Source organism: Lutra lutra, chromosome 16 (genome assembly GCF_902655055.1).
Source record: "Lutra lutra chromosome 16, mLutLut1.2, whole genome shotgun sequence".
Taxonomy (NCBI): Eukaryota; Metazoa; Chordata; class Mammalia; order Carnivora; family Mustelidae; genus Lutra; species Lutra lutra.
In genome coordinates this window covers 35607131-35622425 of record NC_062293.1, presented here as the reverse complement: position 1 = coordinate 35622425, position 15295 = coordinate 35607131, and the positions used below count along the sequence as shown (strand labels likewise).

At 32.2% G+C, this 15295-nt stretch overlaps 1 protein-coding gene across 9 annotated transcripts in view; it reads left to right on the top strand.

The window, feature by feature from the left end:
* The window catches only part of BCAS3 (BCAS3 microtubule associated cell migration factor), a 592326-nt gene that overhangs the window by 130159 nt on the left and 446872 nt on the right, over positions 1 to 15295 (top strand). For all 9 annotated transcript variants that reach the window (XM_047708851.1, XM_047708852.1, XM_047708848.1 and 6 more), the window contains exons 8-9: positions 5920 to 6027; positions 9149 to 9225. In XM_047708851.1, the coding sequence (XP_047564807.1) occupies positions 5920 to 6027; positions 9149 to 9225 (185 nt within the window). The remainder of the gene's footprint in view (positions 1 to 5919; positions 6028 to 9148; positions 9226 to 15295) is intronic.

The window sequence follows — 15295 nt, the reverse complement described above, 5'->3', positions numbered from 1 at the left end:
GTGTGTGGAAAATCTCTGTATCTTCTCAATTTTGCTGTGAAGCAAAAACTCTAAAAATAAAAAAATTAATAAATATATTTATATTAATGTTTTTTAATATGAGAAGTATTACAGAGAAGGTATACTAAAGTAGGCAAGGTATTTAGATGGAAATGTTTAGTATTTTATTGTTTATCTTTTATATTTATAATATTTAAATATTTTTCTTTTAAGAAATCTATTTTGTTTTATAGTTCCTTTTTTAAAAAAAAGATTCTATTTAATTATTTGAGAGAGAGAGAGAGAGTGAGAGTGAGTGTGAGAGGGGAGAAGGTCAGAGGGAGAAGCAGACTCCTTATGGAGCTGGGAGCCCAATGATGGACTCGATCCTGGGACTCTGGGATCATGACCTGAGCTGAAGGCAGTTGCTTAACCAACTGAGCCACCCAAGTGCCCAGTTCCTTAATTCTTAATTTAACCATTGTATTTTCAATAATGGAAAGTTTTTAAAAAACTTGCCCTTTAAATAGTTCTCATCAGCACTCCTCACTGAAATGAATGAACTGTGTAAATACCGTACCATTGGCTGTGGGAGGAGTTTTCCCTCTGTAAGAAAAGCTTAATAATATCCCTTATGGGTATAGGTCATGGGTACAATAGGTAACAGATTATTCTGATACAAAAATTTCAGCTTACATTCTTGGTTACTCACCATAAAACAAGCTAGTTGGAGAACAAGCTAGTAAATAGAAGGTCAGTTAAGGATGATTCGTGTTCAGTTCTATTTGTATTTGTATTTGTATTTGTCATGAAAAGTACAACATAACTTTAGGCTATGCATGTTGATATCTATGTATTGGAAAGACAGAGATGCTGGGGCCACAAGTTAGACTTCCTGAGCCAACCATTTAGTAATAAAAATTGTATCATTCCTGATTTCTTTCCAATCTCTGCTGTTTGCTTCTAATATATTCAGTTACATTTTAAATTTGGCTCTCAACAATTCTATATGGAACTTTTTCCCCTTAAATAATTAATTAGGCTTATTGTAAAGTTAAGTGATAGCTTTATGTTTAAAATGTCAAACACAAACCTGTAAAAATGTTAACCCATTTGAGTTCTAGAGGTCTAACGAAGACTCATTCTCTATACAACTTTCTTGTGGCACTTCCTGGTGTGTATTAGAGTGCAAAGTAAAAGCTTATTTCATGTCTGTATGTTTTAGTTTTAGTTTAACATGCATTCTTTCTGTTATGGGGCGTGCATACTGGTGATGTTATGGAAAGCTTTCTCATCAGCCTATCCATGAGGAAAATTAAGATTGTCTTGCTGTGTTCCAGGGAAATAGTCAAGGCTTTTAAAAAGAGAGAAAAAGAGAGAATAAAAGGATATGTCAGGCATGTACATAACTGTGCTATGGGCAGATAACATGACTCCTTTATGAATGTGTGACTTTCTGAAAACTCTTGTTTTAAAAGAATTTTTTCTGTTAGTCACTGAATAAGAGTTTTTTTCCATATATAAATAGGTTTTTTCAATTCTTCCAAGCCTTGTTTGGTCAACTCTAAACTGAGCCTTCATAGCATTTGTTTTGTCCACTTCTGTTGAAGGTTTTCTGCAGAAAGAATCTCAGTTGTGACATTGTATGGATGCCAGTGAAATGATCAGAATTCAAGTTTCTAGTGTACTGTGCTATAATGAGCTGCTAATTGAAGGTGACAAGCTGTTTTTTTCTTCCCGGTTGGTCTGGCAAAATGTTAGATTTCATTCATTATTAACTCATTGCTTCTCAGCAGAGGACTGGATTAATTAGTTGGGAACATTAGGAAAAAAATTTTTGCCTTGTGTCAGTGTTAGAGATAGAAGTTCAGGTTTTATTCAGTTCTTCCCCTCCTCCAGTTTGGCCAGTTGTCTACAGTTGTGTAAGGACTCTCCATAATCAAGACACAGCAATGTTTCTAGCATCCCGTACATTTTTCATGGCATTTCCCTCTTTCCCTGCCCCTTGGCAACCACTGATTACTTCCTATGATCATAGTTTTACCTTTCTGCCTTTTCATGGAAAGGGACTCATGCAGTGCGTAGACTCTGTTTCTGGCTTTTTTCTACTTCATAATGGTTTTGAGATTCATTTATGTTGTTGTATGGATAACTCGTTCTTTAAAATTGCTGAATAATATTCCATTGCTTCAGTATATCACAATATGTTTATCCATTCACCTATTGATCTACATTATTGTTTTGTTATTATGAATAACAAATTACCCAGACGTGACATATGGTAAGGGTATGTTTAATGTATAAAAGCTGCTAAACTATTTTTCAGAGTGACTGTGCCATTTTGCATTCCCAACAGCAATATATGACATTTTAATTACTTTGTATTCTTGTATTACCAGCCTTTTAAATTTTAGCCATTCTAGTGAGTGTAGTGGTATCCTTTAGTGGTTTAGTGGTTTAAATTTGCATTTCATTGTTCAGCACCTTTTCAAGCACTTAGTTGATGTCTCTTTATTTTCCTTGGTAAAGTGTCTTTTAAAATATTATGCCCTTTAAAATGTGTTGTATGTATCATTATTATTGAATGATAAGAGTTCTTTTTATGTTCTGGACAAACCCTTTGTCAGATACATCTTTTGAAAATATTTTCTCGCAATATGGGACTTGCTTGTTCATTTTTAAATATAAAAGTCGATAATTTTGTAATTTTGGGTTATCAGTTATGTCTGTAACTCATGCTTTTTCTTGTTTAAGAAATAGATTTTATCTAAATTTTGTTCTAGAAGCTATTTGGTTCTTATGTTTGGTCCTTATGTTCTTAGACTGTGATCCATTTTTGAGTTAATTTTTGTATGTAAGTTAGGGGAAAATTTAATTCCTTCCATGCAAATATCTAATTTTTAAAGGCGACATTTGTTCAAAAACTGTTCTTATCATCGCTTAATTATACGGTATCTTTGGTGGAAATCATTTGGCCATATGTGTGAGTTTATTTATGGCTCTCTATTTTGTTCCCTTGACCTGTATTTCTTTGCTCAGACCAGTATTATAATACCTGTTTTTCCCTTAAATTGAGATATAATTGCCCTGTGACATTGTATTAGCTTCAGGTATATGATATAATGATTTGATATTTGTATATATTGCAAAATGGTCACCACAGTAAGTCTAGTTAACATTTGTCACCACACAGTAACCATTTTTTTTCTTTTGGTGAGAACTTTTAAGATGTACTCTCTTAACAACTTTTAAATATATAATAAAGAATTGTTAACTCTAGTTACCATGCTGTATATTACATCTGCAGGACTTGTTAATCTTATAATTGGATGTTTGTTCCTTTTGACTATCTTCTCCCATTTTGCATACCCTTACCTCTGGCAACTCCTAGTTTGTTCTCTATATTGATGAGTTCAGGTTTTTTGTTTTTTAGAATCCCACATATTAGTGAGTTCATACGGTATTTGTCTTTGTCTGACTTGTTTCATTCAGCGTAATGACCTGAAGGTCTATCCATGTTACAAATGGCAAGATTTCCTTTTTTTTTTTTTTTTTTAAATAAAATGCCTGAACAATACTCCATTGCATATCTATATCTGCATCTAACACATTTTCTCCATCCATTTATCCATTGATGGACACAGGTTGCTTCCATGTCTTGGCTGTTGCAAATAGTGCTGCTATGAACATGGCAGTGCATAGTGTATCTTTTTGAGTGAGTCTTTTTTTTTTTTTTTTCCATCAAATACCCAGTGGTGAAATTGCTGGGTCATATGATAGTTATGATAGTTCTGTTTTTCCTTTTTTTTTTCAAGTTTTTATTTAGTAGGATATCTAAACATTTTTATTTAAATGATTGATAGAATTTACAAATGAAGCCATTTTTGAGGATTTCACTGTGAGAAGTTTTAAATTATGAGTTCAGTTTCTTTTATAGATATTGGGATATTTAAATTATTTGTTTCTTTATAGATTGGTTTAGATTGGTTACAGAAAACGAGGTTTTAGTTCATTGATTCTTTTTCTTTTACTTACTCCAGTTTCATTTCATTTCATATTGTACTACTAGTTCCCTCATTGAACTTTTATTGGATTTAACTTGCTGTTCTTTTCCTACTTTGTTAAGATGGAAACCTCAATCTCTTCATCTGTTCTAGTGTCAGGAACTCAGTGTCTTAATTACTATACCTTTCCAGTTAAGTCTGATCATGTGGAATGCATATTTTATTTATTTATTTTTAAAAATATTTTTATTTATTTATTTATTTGACACAGAGAGAGAGAGATCACAAGTAGGCAGAGAGGCAGGCAGAGGCAGAGGGGGAAGCAGGCTCCCTGCCAAGCACAGACCCGATGCGTGGCTCGATCCCAGGACCCTGAGATCATGACCTGAGCCAAAGGCAGAGGCCTAATCCACTGAACCACCTAAGCACCCCTGGATTGCATATTTATATACATTTTATTTTTTAAGATTTTATTTATTTATTTGACAGACAGAGATCACAAGTAGGCAGAGAGGCAGGCAGAGAGAGAGAGGTGGAAGCAAGCTCCCCACTGAGCAGAGAGCCCGATGCAGGGCTTGATCCTAGGACCCTGGGATCATGACCTGAGCCAAAGGCAGAGGCTTTAACCCAGTGAGCCACCCAGGTGCCCCTATATACATTTTAGAATGAGGTCTCATTCTGGTCAATTTTTTATTAGGGTAGAACTGTATCAGTTTAGAAAATCTGTCAGCCTGTGTTATGTGTACTTCAGTTTATTTTGCTTTGTTTTGTTTTGTTTCTTTTTGTGTAAATATGTCAAAATCTTTAAGATTTATTCCAAGGTATTCAGTATATTCATATATTCAACATATATATTTTTAAATTTCATCTTATAATGGTTTGTGCTTAATTTATAAAGATACAGCGCTGTTGTATTAGTGACTTGGGTAAATTGATATATCAGTTAACAATCCACATTAATGTCGCATATATTAATGGTTCATCTTTATTGTGAGGTTGTCTTTTTTTTTTTTTTTAAAGATTTTATTTCAGAGAGAAAGAGAGAGAAGTGCAGTGGGGGTGTGGGGCAGAGTTTAGAAGCAGACTCCCTGCTGAGTAGTGAGCTGGATTCTGGGATCAATCCCAGGAACTTGGGATCATGACCTGAGCCGAAGGCAAACACTTAATGTACTGAGCCACCCAACCACCCCTATTGTGGGGTTATCTTTATGTATATTTTGACGTACAGATTTGTATTACTGGGTTTTATACTTATACAGTCAAGTTCTTGACAAATAATGACAGCTTTATTTCTTCTGAATAGTAATTTATTTTCTTCCCTTATGCACAGGACTTTACGTACTATGTTGAGTAGATGTGGTTTGATAATGAATATTCTTTTCTAGTTTCTGGTTTTAGGGTGAAGATTTTCAGTGTTTTACCATTATATATGGTTGATAGTTTTTATTAGTTTTAAGGTTGCTATAGTTTATCAGATTAATGAAATATTTCTTATCATGAATAAGTTTTTAAGTTTATCAAATACATATCTACATTTATTAAGATAATCTTATGATTTTTTCTTTTCTATAGTAATAATTTGGTGAGTTTCATTTTCTTTTTCCCAAATTTTATATTTCTGAAATGAGTTAATTGGGATATATTATGATTTTTTTAGTAGTTCAAATCAATTTCCTTATATTATGTTAATTAGGGGTTTAACAATCATGTTAATAAGAAAATGTAGAGTTTTTTAATTGATCATCCATGTATTTTATTTCAGATTTATCCATTAATGTTCTTTTTTAAAAATTATTTCTTAATTGATTTTTTTTGTTGTTGTTGTTATGTTCAGTTGGCCACTGTGTTAGTACACAATGAATCATTGAAAATGTAGAGTTTACTGGCCCTGCCACATTTAAAAAAAATAATGGCTTTTTTTTTTTTTTTTTTTAAGCACAAGTCCACCTTACTGTTGTGTCGATCTATATTCACTTCGTACTGGGGAGATGGTCAAGTCTATTCAGTTTAAAACACCTATCTATGATCTCCATTGCAACAAACGGTAAGCATTTCTTTATGTGTTTTTCAAAGTAAGGTACCTTCCGGGCAGGTAGAGCTCTACTAGTATCATTTGCCATCTATGATTTTGAAGTCACAAAATACCTTCTGAATTCTGCCAAATGGAGTAGCTGTTAAGATTTCTGAGTTAATGTTATCAAACTTCCAGTCTTGACCCATTAATGAATTAAGTTTAGTGAGTCATAACTAGCATTTAAAAACTGAAATGGAAAAGAATAAAAAGTATCTGAGCAAATGTACAAAGATTAAGTATTGCTTTGAGGAACTTTTTTTACATGCATAACATAACGTTAATGGATAGAATGTATGTGGATCTGTGGTTTATGATATGCCGTATAACTTTCCTGTTAACATTCATCAAAACAAAGCATATTCTGAACAATAAAATGGCTTTTAAATATTGTTATTTCTTTATATTTCTCAGTAGAGCTAAAACATGGACTAGGCAGGTTTTCCTTCTTTCATCTCTAGGAAAATACTCAGATATGGGTTGAACCTGTCCTAATGACAGTGAAGAATTAGTTTATAGCCACTGAACATTAGGGAAGATAGGGGCTTTAAGAATCTCTTACTCAGTACTTCCTTTTACATTTGAGAAAACTGCAGACCTGCAATAGTAAATATCTTGATCGAGGTCACGGATGGAAACTGTAAATCTTACATCTCATAAAAAAGCAAATACATGGAATGTGGAAAACACAATAATTTATGCTGTGTCAATATAAAATAAATTTTATAATAAAAGACTCTCAGGTTAGATTTTAAAGGGATTCGAAGAATGACTCAGAAAGGTTGGCTGTAAAAAGAAGGTAAAGACATACCTGACAAATATAAACTAAAAGAACATGTGGGTTTGATACAATGATAAAAGTATTTGAATTCAAGCAGAAAAATGAAATAGGACAAAGAAAAGCTGTTCAGTGATAGGGTGCCATTTATAGTGGAGATCTAATTATTATGCATATTTATACTTCAAACTCAAAATTATAGGAAACAGAAATATTATTGCTGGGATAATGTAATTATCCAATGACACATCAAATTATTCAAAATCAGCACTATTGAGTGGGTGGATCCAGTGGGTAATATATTTAACCTGGGGAAAATATAATGAAAGTTCTTCTTCAAGTGTCTTTGTGTTCTCACAAAATAGATTATGTACATATTTAGTCAAACAGAAACTTAAACACACTTTGGAAAGGGAGATTAAGTACAAATAAGATTTTTAGGTCACAATTTACCTGTATTACAAATATACTAGAAAACAGAAAAACGCAGTGCAGTCGAATTTTTAAAAAAGTATTTCTTGCATTATTTTTTTGAACTGTTACAGTAAATCTGTACTTATTCCAAATACTTTGTTTCTGGATGATGCAGTTAGGTCAACTTTTCTTAAAACAGATATTTTTGTGTTTATTACTTTTAATTTTAACTGTGAAATAATGAGCACATTTAATATTTCAACATATATGAATTACCATAAAAATTGATGCAGTTAATCTTTTCATAGTCATCTGTGTGCTCATCATAGGTGATTAATGATGGTGAAACTTCTGAGTAGGAGTAAAAGCAGATAAAAGTGATTTATGAATATGAGATGTCATTAATGAAAAGTGATTACAAAATTCTTTGGAAATTTTTTTGATGTAGCAAAGGTTCATATTCGCCTTTTTTTTTAAATGAAAAACCGTTGAAGATATATGTTCCAACAAAAACACCTGTTGATTTGGACACATTCTGTAATTTTAAAAAATTAATTTTCCATTTAGAAGTTACATGAGTTCAAATGTGGTAAAGGTTAGAGGAAAAGTTATCATGTGGATGTCGGGATACTGCTTAGATTTTGCTCTATAAAATGTCAAATCTGATTCTCCCTGGTTAATTCTGCATTTGGTTTTGCAAATCAGCGATATGACACAGTCTTTTAGATCTTTTAAATATAGGAACATTCATAATAAATTAATCCGTCCTTATGGAAATGATTTTGTATGTTACTATATTATGGGGAGGGGCTGCTTGATTATAAGAAAACCTTTTTATCTCTGTTTGTCTCTCTGCATTTTCTTTCTTTTGAGTTTGTCACCATTTTCTTATGGATTCTCTAAGCCTTTTAACCTGGGTCTGATGATGGTTGGTTTCTTATGTTAAGTGCCATGACAGAATCATTTATTATGTGTTGTCAGCTGTGTTAAGGATTTTGTTCTCCATTATAAAATGAATAAGATTAATAAAGCATGCATGTTTAAAGACAACATTTTCTTTTTTCCCCCACTCATCATTAACATCTGTTACTCAGATTTACTTCCCCCAAATTTGGAAAAATACCCTGAGCATGTTAAATATTTAACAATTATAATCTTTTATTTGATTATTAAAATAACTTTGCAGGTTGGATCTTTATATTAATGTTATGCAAAGAAAAGTACTCAAAAACATAATTTATAAAGTAACCTCATCTGGGATGTATTTTAGGAATTTTGGTTATAAAATATTTTCTAACTCTTATTTTTCTAATTTTTTTTTTTTTTTTTTTTTTTTACAAATCTTGGGTTCTGGGAGAAATATAGTTCATAGAGATTCTGATTAAATTTTAATATATTGAGTCAATCAGAAATGACTCATTTATACTGAATAACAGTTGTCTGAGCTTGGTTTCTTTCTTTCTTTCGCTCTTACGTTGGGAAATTCAACAATCATTTTAAGTGACAGGTTACATAATTCCATTTTATGTTTAATTCCATGACTTTGAGCCCGCACTGGAAAAACACTTTTAGTAAATAGCCAGCAGTTTATTGATTTCATACATTCCTAATGAAGATAGATTTATTTGATTTATAATGAATGAAAATAAAGTTTTATTTAGAGGAAAATAATGTTTTGAGCTGTAGTTTTTTCTGTGACTTTTCTTCTTCTAATCATGTCTTTCTTGATTACAGTAAGGATTTTGTGGTTCTGTTTTTACATTTTAAGAGGCTGATGTTTCTTGACTAAATTGCATTGGTGGATACTTCTTTAAATCTAATGATTTAACTTATTTATGATTTAATTTACCGAATTTCACGTTCTCATTTTTTGTTGTTTTTTTCCTCCCCCTCTAATTTTAGGATCCTCGTTGTAGTCTTACAGGAGAAAATTGCTGCCTTTGATAGCTGTACTTTCACAAAAAAATTTTTTGTCACAAGTATGTATCAACTTGGTTTATTTCTTATAATATGCTTTTGAGTTTATGCTATTTGATGGACTCAGCAAACTTATTGTAAACGTTACATTAGTATTTTGTGGTTAGTTTTAGTTGTTTTGATATTCCTGTGTTTCTGTGGATCTCTTACTACTCTCATTTTATGGTATGTATTTACAACCCACAACACATTTTTTTCCTCTTAGTGAGCAAGCCTTGTATTATGTTGCCTCAGTTTCTCCTTACATATTCTCCTTGAGTAATTGTGATTAATTTAAGTTCATGTAGCCATGCCATACTTTTGAAGCTGTTGTTAAATTATTTCCTTAACATAACATTCTTGAAGAGATAACTGGATTATCATATATGAGGGATCTGAAACTTGGAGAAATGAGCCAGTCTCTTTCTTTTTCTCCCTCCTTTTTTCTTCATCTCCCACAACTTCCAGTACTGTTTGAAAGTGCAGGAATCTGGAGCCACATACACACTCACTGACTGGCTGATTGATGTTTTTCTTGAAAGGAATTGGTTCATGCAGTTGTAGGGAGGGGCTGGGAAGTCCCAGGTCTCTGGGGCAGGCCAAGAGGTGAAGGAGATTCCAGCAGGAACAGAGTTCAAATAAAGTCTTGAGTTAGAATTTTCTTTTTTGTGCTCGCTTCGGGAGCACATATGCTAGAATTTTTTTTTTTTTTTTTTACTACACACTAGTAAAACAGTAGTTTTCATTCTTGTATTTTAACTTCTTGAACTCTCCATCAAAGCTGTAAGCTGTTTTTTCCAGAGTCTGATTATGCACGTGATGTAGAGATAGTTTTGTTGGAACAGATTTTAGTTTTTTTATAACTAGGGAATCCAACTCATATTGCTGTTGCTTTTGAAATACCACAACTATTTACATACTTATTCATTAGTTGTTTACCTGATACCTACTATATATTAAGCCCAGGGTAGTAGACATATCTTTTCTGATTAGAGGTCATGTTCCTGAGATAACTGATACATTATCATTTATAGGTAATTGCATATATTATATAAGATATATAACACATAATACAATAATTCATTATAATGCATAATTTATAATTTGGTAGATTAGGAAGAAGAATTATGAGAGTTTGTATTTCTTAGCTTGCAATAGTCTCTCACAGATCTACAAAGATAGTAATGGAGATTATGTTCATTGAGATAATTTTTGTTTTCTCACAAACTCTAATGTATACCATTCATATATTTAGCCCCTGGGACATTGAACTAGCCCAGCGTAGGCTCTCATTAAATATTTCTTGAACGAGTGAGTGAGTACATTAATCCAGCTATCATTGATTTTATGTTTTCACATCTATATGTAAAAAAATTAAAAAGTTTTTGAGGAGCATATATTTGTTAATAACATCTTCATTCACAAATGTATTTTATGTATAATATGGGCAACTTTGGATATTACATGGCCTATTTTAGTATATTCTTTTTATACAGTTCTTATGCATTAATATATTACACTGTATTTTGTTACTCATTATAATTAACATAATTAGAGAAATAGAATGTACATAAATAACTATGTATGAATCTATCTATTACCTCCATATTTGTGAGCTACAGAGCAGTGAAACAGGACAGAGTATGAATATTTCAGCCAGATTCAGATACCAGGTTTTCCTGAGCATTTATCTTACATTTTATCAGTGGTCTTCTGTCCTTCATCATTAATCAATGATATGTGTGTCTTGGCTTCTGCAAAGTCAGATGTCTCTGTTGTGACTCCATATTAATTTTACACTTAGAGTCTGTATTCCTTAGTAGCTGCTTTTCCCTTCTAAAATAAGGTCAGGAACCTAGATCTAGTTTCTTTTTTATTTTTAAAATGGAATGATAGCTTTTGCTCCCTCAGCTGGGTGTAAAATTGGAGGAAAACCTCCCAAATCATTATTTGTTAAGATAGTTTATTTAAGTGGCAGTGTATGTTTTGAAATTTAAACCTTATTTAAACATTAGGCTGAAAGTAATATTGTATTTGTCAATAGATTTGTTTGTTTTCTTTGTAATAAGTGTTGGGTATAAAATCAGTTATTATAGTAACTAAAGAGAAGTTAATAAATATAAATAAGCTAATAATAGAAATCTTTATAGAGCATATTTATGATGTTTTTTTTTTTAGTAAATAAGTAAAAAATACAGATTTTCAGTAATTAAATACCCAAGATAAAATTTTAAAAGAAAAAATAAGCTTTATTATAAAGGAACAATTTAAAATCTTTAGATTTAAGTAAGAATGAAAATTCACATATAATTAATACAGTGTTATATTTGTCTCAGATACACATTGTAATAATACAACATTTCTATATATCACAATACTCATCACTGTAAGTGTATTCTTAATCTCCTTCACCTATTTTGCCCACCTTCCTCCCCCTCCCAGTTGGTTCTCTGTATTTAAGTCTTTTTTTGGACTCTCTTCTTTGATCATTTGTTTTGTTTCTTAAAGTTCACATATGAGTGAAATCATATGATACTTGTTCTTCTCTGACTGACTTGTTTCACTTAGCATAAAATCACTAGATTTATGTATTGAATTTATAATTAGATTTGAAGGACACTGGCTTTTTAATATTTTTGATACACTAGAATGAGAATAGGCCTTTCAGAGTACTCTGTTTAATTGAGAAAATGGGCAAAATTATATGTGATAATAGTAACTTTTAAGCTTAGATGGTCTAATAAAATTTTCTATAAAATGATGTAGATCTGCCTTATATCCTTAATTGTATACCTCTTACAAATAGGTGAAATATGTTTCTACTAACATGAGTGTCTGTTATTTAACAGGCAATAGGAAATGTATTTGTTTCATTTTTTTCCTTAAAGTTTTTATTTAAATCCAGTTAGTTAACGTAGTGTAGTGTTAGTTTCAGATGTAGTATCTAATGATTCATCACTTATATACAACACCCAGTGCTCATCACAAGTGCCCTTCTTTTTTTTTTTTTTTAAGATTTTATTTATTTATTTGAGAGAGAGAGAGAGAGAGAGCATGAGAGGGGAGAAGACGATCAGAGGGAGAAGCAGACTCCCCATGGAGCTGGGAGCCCGATGTAGGACTTGATCCTGGGACTTGGGGATCATGACCTGAGCTGAAGGCAGTCACTTAACCCACTGAACCACCCAGGCGCCCACAAGTGCCCTTCTTAATACTCATTACGCATTTAACCCATCCCCCGATCACCTCCCTTTGAGTAACCATCCATTTGTTTTCTGGAGTTAAGAGTCTTTTTTCTGGTTTGCCTCCCCCCCCCCCCCAATATTCATCTGTTTTGTCTTTTTATTTTTATTTTTTATTTATTTATTTTTTTTTTTAAGATTTTTTATTTATTTATTTGACAGAGAGAGATCACAAGTAGATGGAGAGGCAGGCAGAGAGAGAGAGGGAAGCAGGCTTCTTGCTGAGCAGAGAGCCCGATGTGGGACTCGATCCCAGGACCCTGAGATCATGACCTGAGCCGAAGCCAGCGGCTTAACCCACTGAGCCACCCAGGCGCCCTGTTTTGTCTTTTTAAATCCCATATATGAGTGTTTGTCTTTCTCTTCATATGGTGTTTGTCTTTCTCTGGCTGATTTATTTCACTTAGCATAATACTCTCTAGCTCCATCCATGCTATGCAAATGACAAGATTTCATTCTTTTTGATGAATGATGGCTGAGTAATATTCGTGTGTGTGTGTGTGCACACACACACACACACACATATCCTCTTTATCTATTCACCAGTCAATGGACATTTGGGCTCTTTTCATAATGTGGCTATTGTTGATAATGCTGCTATAAACATTGGGGTGAATGTATCCCTTTGAATAAGGACCTACATGTAAGAATTTATAAAAACCTATGATACTGTAGGCTATAAATGCAATTTGTCTTCTAAAATCTTTGTTTTTTGTACATTGACAATATTTGCCAATTTTGTGGAGGAGTATTTTGAAATTTGAGATTTTGCTATAGAAGGATTTGTTTGTAGAATGTTCTAACTTGGGCCTACTTACAGATTTTCTGTCTGACCTAAAAAAACTCAAATACATAAAACTCTTGAATCAATTGGCAGAATCGGTATAGAAAGTGCCACATTGTCAAAATTAAGGAAATTTCATATACTCTTGGGATTTTACCGTAATTTCTCAATTAAATCATTTATAGTGGAAATAAGAATGAAAATGTTTTTAAGCAAAAGAAAAGCAACTAGAAAATGTATTCTTAGTTTTCACTCTTACTTGAAATTATGTGGTTTTTTTTTGCTTTATTATTTATTTATTTATTCTTAAAATAATTTTTAAAAAATTTTTTATAAACATATAATGTATTTTTAGCCCCAGGGGTACAGGTCTGTGAATTGCCAGGTTTACACACTTCACAGGAAATTATGCATTTCTTACAGAAAGATGAATTTTTAGTTACCTTAAAATAGTTAAATGTATTTTTGATTTTTAATGATTTTTCTTTTTTGATAAACATTTAGTAATATGGTGAAAATATTGTGTTTTATTAAACTATTAATGCCATAGAAATAGTATTTCATCTCCTGTGAATGTTGTTCAAGAATTTTTTAAAATTTTTATTTTGGGAAGTATATAATGTTATTTAAAGAAAGTAGTAGCATAATGAACCACCATGTACTTACCTGGTTTCAACAATTATTAATTCATGAACAATCCAAAGGTCATTTCCAAATGATCATATATAATTTATCATCTAAACTGAGGTCTTCCGATTTGAACAACTGCCATACTAATTTAAGTCTGAACAAGTCTGGTCAACATGTGTACTGGAAATGTCCTGGGCCAATAGGGACATGCATCTTGTATATTTTTTATCATCCGATCTCCCAAGGTTTTTCACACACAAGAATCTTCTTTATCAGTATCCAATATCCTTGTTAAATATTTCTACAATTCCTTTTTCATGCTGCTTATGCTACATTTACTTTGAACCCCATTCATTCTCATTTCTTTGCAGGTGCACTGTTGCTTTATTTTCCTGTCTGAATTGGCCTTTATATCAGCACCCTCCTTTCCCAGAATGTCTTAATCCTGCATATCTTTCTTGGCTGAGTGTCTGTATTAGTTCTTATGTGAACTATTTCCTGACACCTTTGGCTTAAAGTAACTTGCCTTCTTTTAAGTCCCCAAAGATAGCAGTTCTCAAATTCTGTTGGCAGAACAGTAGACCTTCAACATGCTGTGGGAATCAGGGTGCCCTGGTCACATATACTCAGGAAACGCTGCCTTCTGTTGGAGAATGGCAATGGTGACTAGCATTTTAACCTGCTTAAATTTATTTACTGCATTTGCATATTTCTTAGATTTATTTGATTACAGACCTCTTTAATTACTCAACACCCTTTGGGAATGCTTTTATAACATGTAATCGTTGTCTCTGTTAAGACGCCTAACTTTCCATGTTACTGTACGCATTTTGTGTTTACTTGTTCTGTCACTGCCACTAGGCAGTAATCTCCTTGAGAGCAAAGTTATCTAGCTTGATTTAGATGAAGGAAGTAAGGGCCACATGGAAAGTATAATATATGCATATGTTCTAACTAACTTAAAAAATATTACTGATGTTTATTTTTGCTTCTTTTAAGAATAAAACTCTGTTTGCTAAAGATGAAAAACATTTATTACAAAGATTTTCTGGTTTCAAAGCATCAGTGGTCCTTTTCCAAGATGTTTAGTTAGCCAAAATGGTTTAGAATGTACTGCAACTCTTTTAAAAGTCATCAGATGAGGAAGAGAATTATTAATATAGGATCAGTACTGATTTCCAGGAAAAACGATATATTGGACTGAGCTGGAAATTAATGGTGTTTCATGGATATTTAAAGAAGTGAATATATGTTTGGATATATGAGTGAAGTTTCTCCTATATATTGTGTTGGAGTAAATCCAGAAAATCTGAAATTTGAAAGTTACATGTTTGTAGTCATCATCTCTTGAGTATCTCTCCAGTATCTGGAGTGTTTCTCCTTTTGGGAATAGGAGCTTCTGTTTTATGAGTCTTTTTTTTTTTTTTTTTTTAAAGA